The following is a 23,551-nucleotide window of genomic DNA, read 5'->3' as shown; positions in this document are numbered from 1 at the left end:
GATGACCTACTGCAAAATAAGGAGACGGGCCTGGAACAGATCCTTCCCTCATAGCTTTTAAAGAAACCAGCTTTACCAACACCGTAATTTGGACTTCCAGCCCCCAGAACTGTGAAACAATAATTTTCTGTTGTTTAAACCACCCAGTCTATGTACTTTTTTAAGGCAGCCTTTGAAAACTAACACAACACCATTCTGAAATATTTGCTTGTACACATCTATGTACATGGACTTTATTGTTTTTGCTAGAATGGAGATTTTAATTTTAATTTTATTATTTTGATTGTAAAAAATATACAGAAATTATATCATGGATTTATTTCTGCTACAAATAAATATATTTTGCTGCATATATTTTTTCTCTCTACTGCATTCCCTTTAAGTGAATCAATATTTTAAAATATCTTTTGTTAGCTATTTCAAGAATTTCTATAAAAACATCAAGTAAAAATAGTAAGATGAAGCAACTTTAACAGGTTTATTTTATACTGTTCATAGGATATAGTATTTCTACTATTTCCAGTGATGTAAGTTCCATTTTCTACTGGAGTAATTTTGTACTTCAAAAGAAATCACATTTAAGTTTCCACAGAATGGGTAGGGATTTATTTTTAAGAGACTTATGAAAAGTACTACATGAGTGAAAATTGCAGACTTGCTACCATTGTGTTGATTAGTAATAGACTTGATTCTTCCAAAGCATATTATATTATCTGTAGGTAATGCAGAAGAGCTTCTATAAAAGGATAGAGGAAAAATTAAAGAATAGAATTTATCAGTCAAAAATAAAATAACTTTGCTCAGGAATAGGAAACTGTGGAGCTGAAGAAAGCAATAGAAACTTCAAAACTTTTCAGAGGGGAACTAGAAATGTGTGGATTTTTCACACCCTATCACCTGCCTAGATTTTCCTTCTGATAAGCTGCAAGTTCCATCTCTGAAATTCAGATATTTAGGGCTTGCTTGAATTCTTTGGCTGATACTTTTTCTAAATATATCGATTACAACTGAAACCATTTTCTTCACACACATGCTTGAAATTTGGGGACTTGGATATGGATGGTTTGAAGATTTTTTTCTGGAAAAATAGCATAATTTAAAAATGATAGAAAATATTACCTGAATAACTACCTAAAGATATTTGTTAACTAGTGGAAATTGTTCTCAAATGTTACCTCTTTGTTCTTTTTGTTTTTCAAGTATTTGTTTATATCGTGCTAAGGGGTGGCATTATAAACTCAGCAGAGCTTAGTAGAACATTTATGCAATATTTCAAATTGAAAGCAGGTTTGACAGTAGGGTGGCACTTGAGTATTTCCCAGGCTACAAGGTGACTCATTCTGTTTAAGAAACCGATAATGTGATTAAATTATTCCAACAATATAGTTTCAAAGATATCAAATATTTCAAGAATTTAAGGATAATTTGTGTTCTCTTGGATTCCACTTACTTGGTGAGTTTTCCAAGTTAGGAAAAAGAGGGAGAATTTGATTGCTATCCCATCACACTGAATATAATGGGTCCTTAAAATTCAAGTAATAACTAATGGACTATTTTCATTGCATGATAGTATATGCTTAACATATGTCTTTGGTATCTCAAACTGAGTCCTATATTAGATATGAAAAGGTATCTGCAACTCTCCTCTGTTAAACATTATTATTAAAATTGTGAAGGGGAACAAAAGTTGCATCATTGGGACTAGGATAGCTAGATGATTTAAATAATCATAATGCCTTTATTTAAACTTCCCTAGGTTAGTGAAAGAATGAATAAATCAAGTTGAAACAAAGAAATGAAGATGCAGTTTCTAAAACATTGGGAATCTTCACTCCTGTTAAAAATAGTTAAATTTTCAATTATAATAGAGTATTTGTCTTAAGAAATAATACACATATGTAATTTGGTTTTACTAAAAAATTGCTCTTTACATTTTGTAAGCCACATTTGAAGTGACTTGTGTGATGCAGAGAGGTGGCAAATGCAGTAGAATAGTATTTAACATAGCTGATTATGACATGGCTTTAGCTTTCCTCATATAAATATTATGTCCTTAAACAGATTCAGCACAGTATAAAAGGTCATAAAATGCATAATGGTATATTTCTATTCTACTTTGAGGAAGAGCCATTGTAAAGATTAAATGTTGGACATGTGCAACTTTTAGATCAGAGGCAGCTGTAGTAAGGAAATAATAAATAAAGCAGTTCGCTATCATTCAACAAATGCTCATACATTTGGAAATTTAATGCCAGAGTAAAGATTAATAAGAGTTAATCACAGTGACACTGTGGAGACTATCCTAAAACATACATGTTCATAATCTTAGCTGTTACTATCCCCAGGGGTTTTATGCATGCAGAAGATGTTAAAGCTATTTAGGGTGCATCTGCTGCTCAATTCATGGGATTCATCCCATAATCCAGTGGTGCAGTCTGAGAGCCCCTCTTGGCCTTTGATATCCGTAATTGTATAATCAAAATGGAAAATGAAGTAAAAAATAAAAATACATATATATACATATATATAATGAAAAAAAGTGTAATAAAAATGAAAAAGAAGGGAAAAATGTCTCTGAAGCAGATGCTTGCATCACTTCCTGCTTGTGCTCCATTCCTTTGGCAATCCACATTAACCCACCCAAATTAGAGTACCTACTTTCCCTTCCATTTCTGCCCAGTTTAACCCTTGCTAGTGAACTTGCCAGTGAAGGCTCCTTACAGACAGGGGTTTCAGGGAACACTGATTCTCAGAACCCAAATCCAGACCACTAAGTCAGTTTGTAAAGGCCAGTGAAGAGCAGGAAAATGGAAATTACTTTCAGATATTGCTAATGTGCACCAGATTTGGGTTGGGGGCCCAACAATAAAAGGTTCTGTATTTTATTACCCATCACTTGAGTCACTTGTTCCCCTCATTCTTTAATTAACTTTTGTTATTTTAAAGATTTGCTTTTGGAATGTTTTCACTTAAGTATAGGAAATGATGATCTTCGTTCACACTTTAAAATTTTTTTTTGTTGTTCTTTTTCTCCTTAGGGATGCAGATCTGTTCCTGTTAGACACAAGGAAGGCCCAAGCTTTAGATGTGGGTTGGCTTGTCTTTGATATCACTGTGACCAGCAATCATTGGGTAATTAATCCACAGAATAATTTGGGTTTACAACTCTGTGCAGAAACGGGAGATGGTAAGCAATGAATTTCAAATATTTTTTGTGGTGCTGGTTTTGACACATTGAGAGTTATAGCTTTCTATACAATTTAAGCAAGATAGAATAGAATATTTTATACTTAAAATGTGCAAGGTAGCACCTGCCCATAGGATAGTGCAACATATTAACTAGTTACTCAATTTACAAACATATTTTCTCAACACACATTTATTTTAGGCTCTGTATTGAGGATGAAGGAGTAAAGAAGAATTAGATATTGTTTCTGGCTCTCAAGGAGTTTTTAATCAAGTATTGAAGAACCATGAGCAAACAAGTATCACTATTATAATAATACTAATGAAAGCTATATACAAAGTACTATGGGTCTATGTCTTGATTATTATAGTAGCAATACAACTATATATTTTGTAAGAATTAATAAAACTGTACATTGAAATATTATTATATGTAAAAGATACCTCAAAACCTGACTAAAAATAAATATATATATATAACTTTATATATATGATCAATGTATATAGTAGTGCTAAGGAAACAGGCAAAGGAGCTACCAATAATACAGAGGGGAAGGGAAGAGGGAGATAGAAGAAAGAAGCACAAAGTACTGCAGAAAATAACATCATTAGGTCTTAACATATCCCAATATTTGGTCAAAGGCAATAGCTCCAGGATCACCTGTTGGGAGAGAGGGTCTGTAGGAAATCTTCATTTTGAAGACACTCCAGAAATTACTCTTATGCTTACAAGTATTCATTGAGCAGTTATGTGTGGTGTGCTTAGCTAGATGCTGGAGATAAAATGGTATGCAAGTGCAGAACTGGCCTTGTGAGGCTTGCGGTTGAGCGAAGCTTAGGTAGTGATCACATAGTAATATTAGTGAATGGGTGATATTTCATATGAGAAGAACCCAATGGATTTTTAAGTATAGAACAGTGAGTGAATCTGAACCACAGTCCCAAAAATCAGGAAGATGTGATTAGGAAAAAAGTCAGGGGCAGGCATTAGACAAATGGAACAGAATTGACAAAGACTGTGGTGAAAGGGGTCTTTACACATTCCATCAGGAGGCCAGGGAAGCCAAGGCTGATTTATTCAGAGCCTTGTGTCTTTTGGTTACTCAAAGCATCCAAAAATTGTAAATTCAAATCTGGACTTTCAAGTCATTTAAAATTATATTTGTCATGATAAGAGAATAGAACATAATTTATTTAATGATTTGTTAGTACTTTTTACATATTTAGAAATCAACCAAAAGGGCTTACATTGTCTTCTTGCCCCACATCCTGCGAATGTTAGGGCTAGACCTGGGGAGGGTAATTTATAAGGGATGATTAATTACAGGATGTGCATTATTTAAGTTTCAACTACCTTTAGTTTTTTGTAGGCTCAGGCAATACACTGTAGATCTAGAGTGCCTTATTCAATCCTCTTTGCTGTATTACTAAAGCCTTGCTTAAAAAATACAGTTAAGTAGAAGTTGGGTCTGACTTGGGTCTCTGGCAAGGAGGTTCATTGTTATAAGCAATAGGACTTCACAGTGACATTGTTTACCCATATAACCAGATTCACAGCCTAAGAAGAAGGTTTCATGCCTCAGATCTTGATCAAGAAAAAGAGAGTTCGTAGTGTTATCGATGAGTTTCAGATATTTTACCACTAAATCTAGACTTTTCTATAGATTTTAATTATAATGGTGGATTTTAATTTTTTATAAACAAATATGTTGAATTATAGGCTATTTTCCAATTATGGCTTTGAGGTTACCATTAAGCATTTTCAGACTTCAAACTTTATAAATGTAGATGGAGAAAAGCACATACTTAAATAATCTTGCAAGAATTCTTACAATGTTAAACTACTGTACATTTATGGTCAGAAATGTGACTGGGAAATCAGCACTGCGGGGGTGAGCAGTCGTTTCTTCCCTGGTATGTGGCCCAAACAAGAAAAATTAAATTAGTGGTATGTGCTTCTCCCAGTCTTCTCCTCGGGGAGATGCTTGAAATGTCTAACTAAACAACTCAAGAGATCTATGAAATATGATCAGCTCTTTCATTCCCTATCCACTCACAACCCACTTAAAAATTCTGAAATTTCTCTTTTTTGGTTTTTCTATTCCTTCTTCTAAATTGGTTCTCATTACTATCTATATAATTTGGCTTCTATCTTGCTTTCAATTTATAGTTGAAATATTCAGATCTTTTTCCAAGGACTATTTTATATTTTGGAGTTTCCCCCTCTCCTTGATTTATTTCTCTTATATATTAATTTTACTTTAAATTACTGTTGTATTATTTATGGGGGGCTTTGTTTGCTTTCGAGCCTAAAATAAATTAATATTTCACTTTTTTCCACAGGCTTCCCAATCCTTTACTTGAGTCAGATTTTCTAAAGCCTTTGTTGCTTTTCTCTTTGATATTGTCTGATATGAAAATATTAAAATGTTTAAATGTGCTAGGCAGGCTGGCTTTGTGCATTTAAGCAGTACTTAAAACAGATTTTCACCAGAGCTAGAGCCTATTTGAACTTGAGAAAGCAGGTGACCCTCTTGGCACCTTAGTTTTATTAACTGCAACTTCATGGAGAATCTACTCGTGACATTTCTCTATAAATATGAATAACCAGATGCTTCAGCTTTTTATTGCTTCATTCATTACTACTGCTGATGTTCTCAACATGATATTGCAATATTGCTTCAAACACAGCAGTCAAACCATCTTTAATTTGCAATAATGAATTCTGCATATGTTTACTTCTCAGCAAAAGTAAGTGGTAGCCACAACTGGATGATACTCAGGAAAGTCTGCTTCCAAATTCATGTGTTAATTATCCACTTATCCATTTGTTTGGTGTAAAATTACTGAGTACCTATAGAAGGAAGACAACCTGTTAAAGGGAAGTTGAATCTGGGAGACAGACATAGGTAGCTAATTTTGGAAAAAAGTAAAATGCCTTAAATGCTAAAAAAATAGTGGTACAATCAAGACACTCCAGGAAAATGAAAGAGAAAGGATCAATTCCAAATAGGACAGAGCCAAAAGGACCATGGTTCAGGTTACTTTTCAGCCAGGTCATTTGAATAAGTTTTAAAGAAATGGAGAAGAGAAGAGAGGGAGCTGTGGAAGTATGTGGAGCGGTGGTGAGAGAACAGGAAGAGAGAATGCATTCTGAGATGAGGAAACAATGCGAGTAAATTCATAGAATGGCAAAATGGCTTGGTATAGTCTGGAAAAGTCAATAGTTCAGAGTTGGCTACAACAACATTCATATAAAATATGACTGCAGATGCTATTAGGAAAGTGATTTGGAGGCAAATCATGGAGGGAAAATGAAATCTCACTTATGTATAATAATATTCTTGTTGCTTGATCACACATCATAAAAGAACCAGACCTGCTGCTTTAATCAATCACAGCAACACCATCGTGATTACGTTTGAATGAATGTCAGTTTCATGAGGTCATAGGATGTGTATTTCTCCTTCACAGTTGCACCCTCTGTGCTTGGCACAATGAAGGTTGTGGATAGGTATTAAAAACGTGGCCTGAATGATCATTGAATGAATTTGCAATTTAAAAGACTTGTATATGCCACCTTCCACTAAACACATTACTCTTAAGAAGACTTTCCAAACTGTAACTTTTGGGTGATTATTAACCAAATCAGTCTCGTGTAACACAGGGGCAGAATTTTGTACCCAACTCACAGTATAGTAGTTAAAACAGTTTCAGTCATAAAAGAAGGGGAAAATTAGTGATGTATATTATTAAATTTTGATTATCCTGCTCCTGCAAAAAAAAAAAAAAAAAAACAGAAAGAAAGAAAGAGACTGAAATATATCTCTTGGAAATCAAAAGATTGCCTAAATCAAAAGTAACATTATGATTTCTCAGAGGAACTGTGAAAAATATGTCGGTTTATGAAATATTCTTTTTAGAAATTTGACAAATGAACTGCTATGGATTTGGCAGGAGAGTTAAAGGATATTCTATTGATTTTTTTTCATACAGAATAATTCTCCGAACTCCACATTTGTTTCCGCAAAATAAAGCAAACACATGAGCAGACTAACAAAAACAAAACATTGCTGCTTCTTTTTTTTTTTTTAAGATTTTATTTATTTATTCATGAGAGACACAGAGAGAGAGAAGGCAGAGACACAGACAGATGGAGAAGCAGGCTCCATGCAGGGAGCCTGATGTGGGACTCAGTCCTGGGTCTCCAGGATCACACCCTGGGCTGAAGGCAGTGCTAAAGCACTGAGCCACCAGGGCCACCCCACATTGCTGCTTCTTAATGGTTAAATCTAGAAATTCCAGGTAGGTGGTTGGATCCACTTGTGCAAAATCAGTTTCAAAGTTCTCAAGCATTCTCTCATGGTGTTTAATAAGCTTAGGTGTGTTTTATAATTTATGGTAAGATTTTCAGCTCACCAAATTATAAAAAATGCATGAATTATCTGACTTAATAGGTCTATATTAAGATTGTTAATAAATCTATGGCATCATTGTCCTTTATACACATGGTTTATTACACAGATAGCAGTTTAACAAGTTCTGAGCTTTTAAGACTTAGAGTTTCCCTCCAAACACTATAATTTCCCACTGTTTGATGCTTTATATAGTTTAAATCTTCCAAGTAAATTAATTCTTTCTTCAAACTTGGGTTTATAGAATAATTTAGAGATGGAAAAACAAAGAGAGTATTTTTGGGTTCATTAGAATGTCTTTTAAAAAATCCTATGTTTTCAGACGTTTTAGGTTTGGCAATACTCAGAATGAATTTTGCCAATGACTTTTTTCCCTTTCTATTCAAACCCGCTTATACGTCAAAGAAAATTCAATCCGTATGTTTCTGATTCATTTGTATTCAAGTCATCAAAATGTTGTTTTGTCAGAGTATTGTTTAATGTCCAAGAAACATTATAAAGTTCTTTTTTAAATAAGACTCTAATATCCATTTTTCTTCGAATGAAGTTGTGGCATAATCTCCAAGTGTATCGAGGTAAAAATTCAGATTTATAGGTAGAGATTTCAAAGTTTCATTTAATTTTGTAGCCAAATCAAGAAACAGATTTCAGTGGTATTAAGCTCTCATAAATTCCATTTGATACTTAAATATAAGATAAAGAAATGTATAGTTATTGCTACAGATAACTTAGAATTTAAAGTTTTGATTCTTATTTTTCGATACTTAATTTAAATAAGGAGGGTAAATAAACCAAATAAATAGCTCCAATATGGAAATATTAATTTTAAGAAGAAATTATTAGGAAAACTAGATTCAATACTTGGCTCTGACAAGGCAGTTCATATTTCACCCATAGAATTAATAAAATGAGTGTAATAGTAATTATTTCCAAGGACAGCGTGAGGCTGTATTAGATGATAGTACCTGGCACATGGTAAGACAGGAATAAAATGTCTTTATGCTGAATATTAGGATGAGAGAATGTACAGAGACCTTTCACTTACTCTAAGTGGCACTCATTTAACTTAGGATTTCTTTTATTTTTTTTAATAAGGAGGTTGTACAATTTTAGACAAATTTGAAAATGATAGCCCACTAGAAAAAGGTAAGATTGTTGATATATGTTCTTAAACTTTGAGTTGGCAGCACAGTGTATAGACGGCTATGTTATTATGCTCATGTCTAATAACTTTGGTTGATAAAGTGATATTGGTAGGGAACTTTTAAAATATATTCTAATCTGGGATATGAAGTCAATAGAAACGAACACTCAAAGATATGCATCATGACTAATTGATTGCTTATATTGCTTAGATATTCATAAGTACCAGAGATTATCAAATTACTAATACTTAATATAGTAGCTTTTTTGGGTCCCAATCATCTTATTCTAGAAAATATAGGTATTTTGGGGATAACTAATTCCATAAATGAAAATAAGGGAAACAAGCTTTTTGTCACTTGATAGGCTTATATATATAGGGATGATTGATTAAAGGCTGGCCTATATTACTACCATCAGAAAACATTTCTAGGGGTGCCAGGGTGGCTCAGTCAGTTGAAGGTGTGACTCTTGATTTCAGCTCAGGTCATGATCTCAGGGTCCTGGGATTGAGCCCTGCCTTTGGCTCTAAGCTTGACGCTGAGTATGCTTGAGATTCTCTCTCCTTCTCCCTCTGCCCTGCCATTGTGCACTCGTGCATGCTCTCTCTCTCTCTCCCTATCTCTAAGATAAATAAATCTTAAAAAAAAAAGAAAAAGAAAAGAAAAAATTTCCAACCCAAAATGCTTCAGTATAAATTACTAGTATTTGGCTTCATAAACCTATTAACATCAAGATGTGTTCTTACAAAGAGTGCAGAATTACAAGCAGTATTTTAATATTTGTAGAACACATAATTAAAGAAATATTGATATCCTTTGCTAAAGAGTCTTTTCTAAATATGTTATGCTGATATTTATAGCACATTGCATAAAGTCCCCACAAATAAATGCCATTTTCTATAAAATAATTGGAAGATGGAAGGTACCTTACAAATTCATTAGAAGAACATCAGAGAAGACCTTCCTGAAAGTCAAGGAAACAAACCCTTGTAACTGTTGCCTCTTCTCAGATTACAACCTATGCTGGTCAACAGCTCTATTTCCCAGACATTGCAAAGGGGTAAAATTAGAGCATTTTTTTTTTTTTTTGCTTGTTAGTACACAAGGGTTTTCTCTATTCTATTTTTAGAAATTACACATATCAGAGCTTTTCTAAAAGCAATTTGATCTTCTGTTAGTTTCACTAATGCTATTATGCAAATTTAAAAAACATATTGACTTTAGTTATCAGCACTATTAGATTGTAAGTGGGTATCTTTGAATTTTTATTACCCAGGGTTCTGACTCATGAAGTTTTTTTTTTTTTGTTGTTGTTGTTATTGTTCACTGCTGGAGATTGATAGCTGCTCCATTTACATTAATAATAAGAAATGAAATTAGCCACTTTTTCTGAAGCCTCGAAGTGTGTGTTAATTGCTAATTTTCCTTACTAGTGCAGGGTAATTTAACATACTGATAAAAATTATCTTCAAAATTGCAGTATTCTGCAATTTTTTTTAAATATGCTGTGTTAAAAAATCCGATTTTTCAAAAATTCTATGACATCTTTTGAATTACAGAGTATATATTCCTAATTGGAAAAATATAATCCCAGTATCTATAGTCCTTGTGTCATTATATATTAAACAAATGTACAAGGTACTAACTTGAGATTTGTTTACTTTATTGAATGTGAGCATGTTTATGTGAGACAGATAAAAGTTCTTAATGTAATATCTCCTTAAATTTGATGTCCTGGAATCTGTTATTTATAAATGGAAGCATTTGGTTAAATAAGTTTGTTATGTTACCCTTAGGGTTTCTAAGACAGCCATTTTTACCTCAGGGGAAAAATCTCCACATTAAGCCCCTGTGTTGTCAGAAGACTATTTATCTGTGTCAAGGGTCAGATGATCTATGTGGCCAGTTAATCTGAATATCAGCTGACATAGTGCTAATAAGTAGCAGGAGAAATTCAGAGATCAAGGGTGATATTTTTCTTTTTGTCCTGCTGTTTTGACTACAGTTTCCCGTTATTTATCTAAGTTCAAAAAGTTGAATTATGTCCACTTATCAGAGGATCTTTTAAACATCTGAGATTTGATAATATTCTCTTCCCTTATCTGAACTTTATCTTATAGAGCAATTAAGTCATTTTTGTTCATAAAACCATATGACTCCCTTTTGCTGAATTTATGGTGATGACAATTGGTTTCAAATAAATAAATGAGAGTCTCCACATCCAAGAAACTGTAAGAATCGCATATCTTGCTAAATGTTCTGAAAATAAGAAGGAACATATACCCCTATGATTTGTTCTAGGTAAATATTACTATAAATGAAGTAGTTCTTTATGTCCTGTTTAATGTTAAGGATAATTAGAGCATACTTGCTTGATTTTTAGATGAATATTTAAGAATGAGTTAGGAAGAGAGTGAAGAATAGTTAACTTCAAATACTTCAGTAAGTAAAATTGAACTTTTGCCTCACAGTCCAGAAATTAAATCAAAGTTGGAAGAAAAAAAAAAGAACAGCTTTAGGGACAAGGAAAAAAAAAGTGCCTAATAAGTGAAAGTTAGTGGCTATGGAATTATTTGTACTGTGAGACAATGAGCTAAATGTGACTGGAAGAATTCATCATTTATTTGATTTTTTTTTCTGGGCATCATTATATTGGATGAGATAATTTATCAGGTAATTGTAACTTGTGAGCATAAAGTTGTACTTTAAGCCATATATATATATATTTAGAGAGGGTGCAGTGAATAGAAATGTACCATCTTAAAGGAGTTTGCTATTAAGTAGTTACATTCAAACCGAAACTCAAAATATTGTATAAAATCAGAGATGGATAAACTGGTAAGAGAAGCAAGAAATGTTAGACATCTCATGAATTTTCTCTTTGGGTAAGTATACACGTGTGCGTAGGGAAAATATTCAGTCATAAAAACATTCTCAAGTAGTCATGGGAGGATTTAGATACAGGTTCATAATTGATAATCAATAATTATTAATATCTAGAGTCTTCTTGTGACAGCGTTTGGAAGGATCATACTTTACTTTAAGGGCCACAGTAACATTTTCAGTATTGTAACAAAACATAAAACTTAATCTAAATTTTTCTAGAACATTTTCTTTAAAGTGGCTCTGTTTCTATCATATTTCTATAGAATTTCAAAAATATTACAACGTAAATTAATCTGTGGGAATGTATTAGTTTCTAAAAATCATTCTTTGTATGAATTTAGCCATGGAGAGATATTCAAAAAATGGCTGAAAGAAACAACTGCATTGGTCATTTTATGCGAATGATTCAGAAAAGTTTCTGTTGAGAAGAATTTCTGTATCTTTATGGTAAAATGACTAGATGTCTGTTGAAAATAAATATGACATAAATTTCCCTTGAGGTTTAAAATCAGTATTGTTAATTTTCTAAAGCCATGTAAGCTGTGACCCATGGGTGTTCTAACTTGTTTAATGTCTTAAAAGCACGTCAGAGAACATAAATCTTTTCTGTATGCTTTAGATTTTTGCTATTTTCCCACTGCATAAAAATGAGCAAAATCATCAATATGCCATTCATGGCCAGAATAACTAAACATAAATATTGGAGCACTGGTAAATTTATACTTTGCTCAACCCAAGACTTTATTAATTCTCTTATTAGTCATATACAGTTTTCATAAACTATACTTCATATATTTTCCAATTCACTCTACCTATCAAAATTTACTTTCTGTCTATATAAAGATCTGCTTTTTCAATACTCTGATTTTTGCAGTATTTTTTACCATCAATTATTCTTCCATGCTAAATATCTCATATTTTTTAGTTCTTTATGATCAATCTGAGTATTACTTTCTAGATACATCTTTAGTCCATTCCTTCTTTTTTCCTTTTTTCTTTAGTCCATTCTAAACAAATATTAAAATCATGTTTTTGCTGTGATGGTCAATTGCAATAATATTAATAACTAATGGCAACTAACATTTATTGAGAGCTTACTGAATGCCAGGCATTTTGCTAGCTCTTTAAATGGAATGTCTATTTTATCTTCACTATTATCCTGTTTTGTACATGAGGAAACTCAGCCTTAGAAAGTTTAAGAATTTTGCCCATGAATCTAACATTTATTTTCAGAGCCAGTTCTAATATACGATGACTCTCATAAATTATATGAATTTTGTATAAATTCCAAACTGAGAAAATAAATGTATTTTTATAATTTCCAAATAAAAATGCTATTAATAATGATTGTTATGGAACAAAATTGAACTTTATGTTGGATCTGTTGGGAATTACTTTTGGGTTTTTCTATTTTATATCTGGAATCGAATTGTGATCTGGCCTACAAAAGGTAACAGCATTTTAACCATATTTTTTGTTTTCTAAATCTAACTACTTCAGCATTTCTTTCAGCCCCTTACATGATTATAGTTAATTTGATAAATTCATAAATTGAAAAGAAGGTAACTTTTCCTCTGCCAGTGATTCACTTCAATATGTAATTAAATTTAGTCAAATTTAATTTCTTTATTTTGAATTTAATAATGAACATCCCTTTCCCCTGTGTACTGTGTCTCTCACTTATACATTTTGATAGGTTCTCCTCCCATTTTCTTTCCCTTAATCCATATTCCCCATCATGGAATCCTCAGCTCTACCTCCCTCCCTTCCCTTTTGAAGTGTCAACTGGTGCTCAGGTTTGTAGTTGAAGTCAGGATGCAGCAGACTCACCCTGAGGCCAGTTAAGCATGCAGTTTCCAAATTTTATTAATTTATTATTTTACAAAAAGTCAGTGTGAGTCAGTACTTTCTCCCATCTCACCTTCCTACCTTCCAGCACCGAAGCTGATGGTGAGGGTACTGTTTCAACCCTAAAGAGATCTTAGACTGTCTAAATCGTGTTTTGGGAGCAACATATTGCAGTAATTTTTTTTCCTAAAAAAAGTGGAAAAAAATCCTCTTGAAAATGAAACAGGTTTTTGTTTGTTGTTGTGTGGTTTTTTTTTCCCCCCTTTAAGCAGAGCTTAATTGGGTGAATGATGCATGGCTGCTTTTCTAAAAACCTAGTATTTTGAACAAAATGATTAGAATGTAACTTATAGATCCTTCCATTCTGCTGGAGATGAAGAACAATGATTCTGATTTCTTTTAAAATATCTACATCTTTTTTTCATATCTATATTATATTTTTTCTCTGATCAGTACCCTGAATTGGCCTCCCGTAGCCTAATTTAGTCTTGCATGATGATTCATAGAGAGAAAATAATTTTCTTTATAAATAGATGTTGATTATGGAATATGGAAAATATGGAAAAACTTGAAAGTGCTATTTTACTATGTTTATTGTATATATACATATATATACACATATATACATACATATATATGTAGTGTCTGAAAACTAGGTTTTAATGGCAGTTTTCTTTAATTTACAGTATGTATATATTTCAATGAGAGACACATGGTGAACATAATTTGCTTATCCAAATTTTAGCATCATAATTCAAATATATATGTGACAAACTTTTGAAATCACTGATTTTAAGTAAGCAGAGACAAACAAGAGTGAGTTAGTCTTGCTTCATTATCTGGTGAAAGACGTATTTTACCATTTTATAGATTTCCCTTAATGAAAAGGGATTTGGAAGTGTTTGGCTACATCTGTATTTCTGTTTTTGATTTTCCCTAATTCAGAACAGTAACCATGGATCACCAATCTTGCCAAACAAATGCCAGTGTCAGGAACATATGCCTGTTTTTGTTGTTTGTTATATTCCCTATTCTAGACTCTAATTCTGGTTTAACTAATGATCTGAGGGGTAAATATTTTCATGGTAATACTGATTGAGGGCCATAAATAATATGATATTCTCCTTATTCTTGCAATGCACTAGAATTAACTCTGTTCTTCCCATTGTTCTTTCCATTGTGAGTTTAATGTATTGCCGATCCATATTTCTTAAAGACGTATGCAAAAATAACAGCAGGGTTGGTTTTGCGTTGTGAGCAGAGAACACAATGGGAAGAAAAGGGAAGTTTTAGTCACTATAAGGCATGAGCAGTGTGTTCGGTGCTGCTGAGATTCCGCCTTGGCACACCTGGTGTGAGCTCACGTGGGAGAGAGGTAAACCAAAAGAGAAACAAAAACATATGACAACCAGAGCCCATAGTTGTGTTGCAAGAGGTGATCAAAATTTGAAAGTAGAGGTAAAATAATTTGATAAGGAAATTACATATCCCAGCTCCTTAAAAATGCATGCTAACTTCTCTGAAGTGTGACAAGTTTCAATTTAAGTGGAACAGAAACTGAGGAAACCACCTGCCCCTTCATGGCTGGCAAGGAGTATTGAATCCTTATTTTCCTGCTTACTAAAGACAGTCTGACCTTGAACTTTACAAAAGCAGCAGCTATAACACTGTTCTTCCAGACACCATGTGTGTATCATTGACAGATCTGAGATGGATGGTTTTCCTCCAGTCTTTTCAAGGTGGAAAGCAGAGACCCAAGAGAAACCATCAGCCCTAACCAATCCTTAACAAAGGGGAACACGATGTACTTAAAGGACTAACATACTACTCTAGGGTTCACAGGGCTGAATTAAAAATCTGATCCTTCTCTGCGTCTTATTTTATTCATTTTTAAAATTTAACCCTTGTCTTATTGTAAGGAGTAAATATGAGGGATATAAATCTACTTCAAGAGATGGTAGCTGTTTTGTCATTAGAAGTATTTACTGAACTAAGCTTCTCAATTCCCAATTTTCTTGATCCTCTGGGAGTACATGCTTATTACTACTTTTGGGTACCAGTTATATGTGGAGGTATTCACATGATTTCTCTCCGAAGTAATATAGCTGATAGAAATATGAAAGATCTACTTAGGCTATGCAATTAGATGCTGCTGCTAAGCCAGGATGACCAAAAAGGTACCACTCTTGGAACGCAGCCATTAGTTTGTATGCAGGCAGCTCAGAGGATGCTTTTACTCTGGGAAACATCATGGTATCATGGTGGTATGAGATCTCATCTTGTGACTGGTTCTTTATGTGAGGCAGGCCAATTTATATACTCGCCAGAGCCAGAGACATGAGAAACTGGTAAAGAAAAGTTCTGCTTTTTTTTTTTTTTTTTTCACTCAAAAGAATGTTTTGTGATCCAACCTTTACATGTGAAGGAAAGAATCAAATTCACAATGTCTTAACTCTTTTTTTGTTTGCAAAAGTGGACACTGATCGTGTGTTTGTATTATTAGATGAAAAAAAAATTCTCTTTCATTTTGGTGGCATGGAGTAGTCTAAAGATTCTGGAAGTGGGTTGTGATCATTTCACAGGTTCATTTATCAAACTGAGAGGAAAAATCAGACATTTAGTGAGCCATGCTTTTCTGTATGATAACAATTCTTTTGAATCATTTATCATATAACCTGGTAAAAAAAACAATGTTTCTTTTAGACACACATCAGTTTCCCAAGTAACTGCATTCAGTTCTTTCAAAGACCACTTTTACCTTCTAAAGATAAAATGAAGTGTGAAATTAAATTAATTTCACTGCTATCAAACTAAAATGAGTTTGAATACTATGAGCTTTTTCACGGGTTCTTAACACATCAAAAAAGTTTTAAAGACTTTTTGGTTGATTTCTGCTGAAACTCTGCTTTGTTATAGTTTTCTTTAAATCTATGATTTTAAAGGAAAGAAGTGTGTGTGTGTGTGTACTTTTTTATTTTAAAAAGTCACATAATAGCTGGAAAAAAGGCTAAAAATAATTCACTCTTTTCATGGTTTTCTGAAAAGAATGTTTCTGCTTTCTTAAAATAAATGAGGACTGTAAGACCAACTGCTAACCAATCTTTTGGGAGCATGTGACAGATGATGTCTGTAAAGCTTGTAGGGTCTCAGGGGAAAGGCGCTATATATAAAGCAAAGAGCTATTAAAAAGTAAGTGCTTATGTGAAGGTAAACTGCAGTTCCTAGTTGGGGATTCATCTTTCTACCAGCTGAAAATCATGCCCGAGTAAAAGACATTTGTTGGGCTTGTCAGGCCTGAGACAGTAAGCCTCCTCATCTCAGAATGATGTCCCATGGAAGGAGACTGATCATTTCCATCACTTCAGTCCCACCCTTGGTGCAATAAAACACTTGAGTGTTCTGGACAGCTTCCACAACTAGGCACAAACCTTTGGCCCTGCTCCTTTATAGTTCTCAGCCTTTCTTTCCCCAGGCCCTCCTTCATGGACTCTCATGAGCTGCAGTCCCCAGCCATTTGCTCCCCACAACCCCATCCATCATGCCTTGACTCATCCTGCCAATGTTTCCAACCCACCACTCTATTTTTTTTTTCTTCCACTTTCTCAAACTATGGGGTATTGCAGAGATTTCAGGACATTTTTTTAGAAAAAAAAATCAAGTCTTTAAAAGATTTTTGTTTTAAGAGAGGAAGAGAGGAGGGAGGAGTAGAAGGGAAAGGCAGAAAGAGGGGGCAGAGAGAGAATCTTAAGCAGGCTCTATACCCAGCATGGAGCCCGATGTGGGACTTGATCTCATAACTCTGAGATCATGAATAGAGCTGAAATCAAGTTGGAGGCTTAACCGGCTAAGCCACCCAGGCACCCCCCAAATTCCAACTTATTCATTCATTCATTCATTCATTCATTTATTTATTTATTTATTTATTTATTTATTTATTTATTTAAATTCCAGTTTTATTTTACTTTATTTTTTCAAAAGATTTTATTTATGTATTCATGAGAGACAGAAAGAGAGAGAGAGAGAGAGGGAGAAAGACAAAGAGAGAGAGAGAGAGAGAGAGGCAGAGACACAGGCAGAGGGAGAAGCAGCCTCCATGCAGGAAATCCGTCGTGGGACTCATTCCTGGGTCCCCAGGATCAAGCCCTGGGCTGAAGGCGGCGCTAAACCGCTGAGCCAACCGGGCTGCCCAATTTCAATTCTTTAAAACATATCTTCCTTCTTTAAACTTCTTTACCCTTCACAAACCTCAGTCATAGAAGAAAATGGAATACCGCTGCTGTTACCTATTCACATATATTATGACATTTGTCCCTTCTTTTGTTTTTAACATGTTTTCATAACAAATATATAATTGCAAATACATAATATTTAATAGAAAACAAAGGGATTATTTTTAATTAACTCTTTTAAATGTCAGTATAAAGAAGAGAATGGAGGGATCTAGCAAAGGCATTGCATTAAGAGCCCAGCTTGCTAAATAGAGTCCCGGAATTACTTTGAAGAATCAAAGATCTTACTACCTTGCATTCTAAAGTTCAGAAACTTTTCAAGACTCTTAACTGTGAGTTTCCAGTATCACTGAAATAGTTTAAAATCCCAACTTTTCCTTGTTTTTGTTTGATATTATAAGGCAATGTAAACCATCTTGAAAACAAGAAAGTTTTGAGCATAAATGTAAAATTCTTGTTTGTGATGCTTCAAATCCATGTGCTTATATCTGGCAATAGGCCAGTGTTTTTACCATAAAACCAGAAACTATGCAAATGTCATCAAATTATTATAACAGTTGAAATTTATATCTAGATTACAATATGTTTAATTTAAGTTAATTTGAGCTAAAATGTATATGGGATTTAAGTAGACAAAATTCTGTCTTCCCCACATTCTTTAAAATCTGATATAAAAATGATTTAGTCTGTATGTTGGGCAGAGAATTCTGCACATTTTAAATCGTCTGTTTCTAAAAAGAGTAAAATTCCAGTATAATTTAGAGTCCCAGAAACTATAATTTAAGAGCACCAGAATCAAATTTAATCACAGATTGAAAATAAATGCAGATCAAGAGGATATGTGGATGAGAAACAATGCACTGATTTGTCTTCTATGAAATAGTCCATAAAGGATGCTGCAAGAGTCTTTTTCAAAATGAAGGAAAGGTAATTTAGGCACATCCCAGGTGTTTTGGGTTAAGCAGTCAATTACTATGGGTTTGTAAAAGAAAAAAACAAACTGGAATTTATGCAAACATCTTAGAGCGATATCAACGTTTAGACTGATAAATCCTCCAATGAATGTCTTTCAAACTGTGTATTCTGCAGGGAAGCTAAATGGTCATATTTGGAACCACTTATCCTTATAATATCAACATGCCTCTAAAGAGCTGTTTTATGTCAGAGTCTCCTTTAATAACCCTCTTTTTAAAGAAATAAACATTTGAAAGTCACATTTTCCAAAAAGAATTGTCTGAAATACAGAACTAGGAAGCTTGGGATAGATCTTTTGTTTGCCACTCTATCTTCTCAATGACTGTAAATTTGAAATAGTTAGTTGTGCCCTGAGGCGCATGTGAATATAATATCCTGACCCCCGTGCTTATACAAAGGCATGAGGGTCAGAGTAGCAGGTCTGGAGGTCTCCAATCTCCAACTTCAGTTATAGCGAAATTAAGCAGGTTAGAGCCTCAGCTCCACATAGTTCCCTCCTGATTTTTGTATGACAAGAATAATCATTTCTTCAGAAGATATCATCCTAAGCCCATCTTTATTCACTCTGTAGTTCATAAAACTGAGGAATAATTTGCCCATATATTTGCTGCTCAAATTGTTTCTTTTCCCTGTACACCCTGGGGCATTGCTCTGAATTGATACCTTCTGGGTTCACCTTTTTCTTAGGATGAGTTCTTTCCCATGATGTAGTTCTTTACTCCATGCTGTGTGAATTAAACCTAGCAAAGTCCTAGGCATGTCTAAGAGGATGAAGCCTGGTCTTAAGCTCATCACCAACCTTTTAATATTCTTTTCATTACTTGACCCCATTCCCTTTCCATTTTCACTGTATATTCAATCCTTAGTCCTTAGATATCTATGGGTTTTAGCTGGAAATCAAAAATAAGGACCGCCTTTGAAAAATAAAACCACGGTGATACACACCTACCTATAATTTTCCTAAATCAAAGTGTTTTAGGTAAGTCTTCTTTATTGATAGATACATTTGCAATAGCTAAAGCCTACTGTACATCTCATAATAGAATTCAACATATTCAAATACAATTTATAAAAGACTATTTTCAACACATGCAATATAGTCTGGGAGCCTATTAACACTTTTAGCAACCACTGCTCAGCCATTCAAAAGGTTTAGCCTACATGGTCAGTCCAGGTATATTGTATCTGAAAGAATAGGTCACATAGCTCATGTTCTATTGGTGTAGCTCAAGACCAAGAGTAACTGAGCAAGCATTAACTTATGGGATGTGAAAAGTCACCTCATTGCTGAATGAAAGGAAGGAAACCAAGAGGAAACTTAATAATATCAAAAGTTATTTTAAAGGGAGTTCACATTGGTTTGAAGACTACTTTGCTTCCACACAATATCCACCTTTGTAAAGCCCAAGAAACCTGTATTTGGAACATGCACACATCTTTACAGTTTTCAGAACATAAATCTTTAGAGCAGTATTATTTCTCCACAGATAAAAATTAAAGTATTGAAAGTCTTTAGAATGATAATAAAAAAAACTCTTGCAAATCGAAGGAAACTTGGCACTTTGTGTTAAGTGCTTAGTTGACACTAAAAGGGGCAGTGTGTACCGTAATGAATGAATGGAAAACCAATTTTACGTCTATTCCATTTGTGAACATCTTGTGGCAACCTCTGTTAGTATTAGAGAGATCATATATTAAAAATGATTTCTGCAGTCATCAATGTATACAAGTAAAAATTTAGTTCCTGTTAAATTAACACTTCATTAAAAAATCAAAATAAAAGCTCAACAAATACATTTTATGTTATACTCTTAAGATAGGAAAAAAACGTTTTTGAAGAACAGATCACCAGTTATTCTATTCCATAACAGTTAAGTTTCTCAGTTCTTTTTTTTTTTTTTTTCCTTTTCTTTTGCTGAGCTCTCTGTCACTGGAAACATCTTAAACCAATTTCAAGTGCTACACCTGAATAAACATGTTGTAAAAGTGTTTATGTATTGAAGTGGGTCAGTTCAAGGTATGGTATTTGGCTGGAACTTCTAATTTCTCTTTTTACAGCAAAAGGGCTGCCAGAAGGAGGAAGTCTGAGCTGAATTAATACATTTGTTACAGTGGAAGTAGAATGGAAACTGCTCTGACCACAAATCAAACTGCCTCTTTCATTTATGCCAGTGATAGAGTTTTTCTAAGAAATATAGACTCTGGCATAGAGCCACTGTAAGTTTGCATTTAAAAGAGAAACCTATATGCTTATTTGTTTAAGGTTTACTGCCTTGATTATTTGTAAGTTCTTTCTTTCGTTTGACTGTAGCAGTGTTTGTGAGGCAGATAGCCGTTAATAATTGTGGGAACTGAACAAGTTTTCCCAATACGTTGTAGAACAATTGATGAAGGCACGGATGCTGCTTGGATTAGCACACACTCTTCTTTTTCTCTTTTTTTTTAAACCAATACCTCCACGTTTAAAGGACCTCTGTGTCCCTCCCAACAGCTGCACAGCCTCACATGACACAGTCTCATTTTCTGACGGTAGAAGGTCTCTGCACAATACAGTATACACAAAAGTGTTTATGCTGCCAAAATAAATTTTGTTAAGAGCAAGAGTTTATTTGCTAAAATGCCATTGATGCCGTTTCAAGGACTTGTTTGCCTTTTCTTTCTTCTAAGGTGGGTCAGGTCTTATAATGGACTGAGGTTACTCCACAGTCTTTACTGAATAAATATTTTAAGAAAACATGCACATCTCTCAGGGGGGAAGGCAGAGTCAATCATGCACATATTTCAAACCACATTATATATTACTCTTAAAAGATCAGAAACTTCTGTATCAAGAGTAGAAACTTCACATGAGTTTTTAGTAATTCTTAACTAAGTTTACAACCTAAGGTTAAATAGCTCATCTTCCTTGGGTGATTTTCATGGAACTAGATATCACCTAATGAGATATATTTTTATAGATAGATATAAATATATAATTTTCAGTGATTTTTTTTAATTAGAAGAGCATAACAAGAATGAATTGTAGAAAGGGGAAAATAGTAATACCTAACTCCTAAAGTATTTGTAGAATCAAATTAAATATTGTATGGAAAATACTTAGAAAAATACCTAGCACATACATAGTAAGTGCTCCAAATGCCTTTGGCATTATTTTAAGTATTATTGTTACCTTATGGGAAAGGTTCTTTTTTATTTTTATTTTTTAAAGATTTTGTTTATTTATTCATGAGAGACATAGAGAGAGAGGGGCAGAGACATAGGCAGAGAGAGAAGCAGGCTCCACGCAGGGAGTCTGATGTGGGACTAGATGCCAGGACTCCAAGACCACGCCATGGGCCTAAGGCAGGCACTAAACCACTGAGCCATCCAGGGATCCCCAAGAGGTTCTTTATCAACATCTACTTCTAGTCTCTAGGACACTTTGACTTCTAACACATTCCTGTACAAGCTGTGGTTGCAATCACCCTCTGATACACAACCATTGGTTTAGGGACAAAGGTGAGTCTCCAAACTCACCTGGAACTTTTCTCTCTGAGGGTCTCCAGGTTTGATTAACAACTTTTGAAATCCTTTCAGTAAACATTCAGGTGTGTCCAAACTGAGAGAGGGAGGAGCTCTGAAATTTCCATGATTACTTCAAAATACCTTGCCTTGAAGAACAACTAGAACTTTGCATTGAAGAACAACTAGAGTTGAAAGCAGAACTTCATCCCCAGCAGGGGCTTCTAGAATGATCTGTGAAGAGCTTTAAGGAGAGCATAGCTTTGTCAGGTTTGCTGGGCATAAGCCAGGGGTGAAGGGGGAAGGCTCTCAGGACTAATTAACACTTGAAAGGTTTGAAAAAGTTGGAGAAAGTAGAAACACCCAGACAGCCATTCAGCTTTTATCGCTTAGAGGAAAATTATAGAGCATTTCAAGCAGAAGAGTCCATAGGTAATATTTTTTAAATTCTTATTTAATGTGGACATTTCCAGACTGATGGTAGTCAAGACTCTCCATTTAAAATATTGCTAACTTCCAGGTCTGAGAAGGATCATGTAATGAAGGCAGCCCGAGGGTGTTCTGTGGTGAAGAATGATGCAAAATGTAAAACCAAGCATGGATAATTGTCTGTAATGGCAAACTTTCAATGTTTATAAAAATCTTTGGCCTGCAAAGAAAACATTCTGATAATGTTACTTTTTCAAAGCACCCTCAGAATTCATTCACGTCAGGTAAACTTTCTTTCTCATAAAACAAGCACTTGTGCATTTTGTTCTAGGACGCAGCATCAATGTAAAATCCGCTGGTCTTGTGGGAAGACATGGGCCTCAGTCAAAACAACCATTCATGGTGGCCTTCTTCAAGGCGAGTGAGGTACTTCTTCGATCTGTGAGAGCAGCTAACAAACGGAAAAATCAAAACCGCAATAAATCCAGCTCTCATCAGGACTCCTCCAGAATGTCCAGTGTTGGAGGTAAGATAAAACCTGAGCAAGAGTTGTGCACAGAGTTATGGGGTCATATGTTGCAAATCAAGTAGCCACAGTAAATTTACCCTCTGGATATACCTTTGTTTGGTCTATTAAATCATCCGACAATGTTTCGAACATCCTCAGAATGTTTCATCAGTGAATCACTCAATAATTCATTTCAAAATAAGTATGGCTTGCCTTTGTATGTTGAAAGATTCAGTTCAAATTAAAATCAAGCTGGCAGTAATAAAATTATGAACCAGCTACGTCAATGAAGTCTAGCCAAAACTGAACTACACAACTTGCTGAGTTGAATTCCCCAGGGCCTCTCAAATGTGGATGGGCAACCAGGTAAATTCAACATAAAAATATTTCTTTGGTACTTAAGATGATGCATGTGATTCACACAGTTTC

At 34.2% G+C, this 23,551-nt stretch overlaps 1 protein-coding gene across 1 annotated transcript in view; it reads left to right on the top strand.

Annotated features, from left to right (window-relative positions):
* Positions 1-23,551, top strand: part of BMP5 (bone morphogenetic protein 5) — a 114,405-nt gene that overhangs the window by 73,591 nt on the left and 17,263 nt on the right. Inside the window, exons 3-4 of the mRNA XM_055330452.1 lie at positions 3,039-3,187; positions 22,946-23,140. Coding sequence (XP_055186427.1) covers positions 3,039-3,187; positions 22,946-23,140 — 344 coding nt within the window. The remainder of the gene's footprint in view (positions 1-3,038; positions 3,188-22,945; positions 23,141-23,551) is intronic.

The sequence above is a fragment of the Nyctereutes procyonoides genome, unplaced genomic scaffold, assembly GCF_905146905.1.
Source record: "Nyctereutes procyonoides isolate TBG_1078 unplaced genomic scaffold, NYPRO_anot_genome, whole genome shotgun sequence".
Taxonomy (NCBI): Eukaryota; Metazoa; Chordata; class Mammalia; order Carnivora; family Canidae; genus Nyctereutes; species Nyctereutes procyonoides.
Note: the sequence above shows the minus strand (reverse complement) of the source record. Positions and strands in the feature narration are given on the sequence as shown.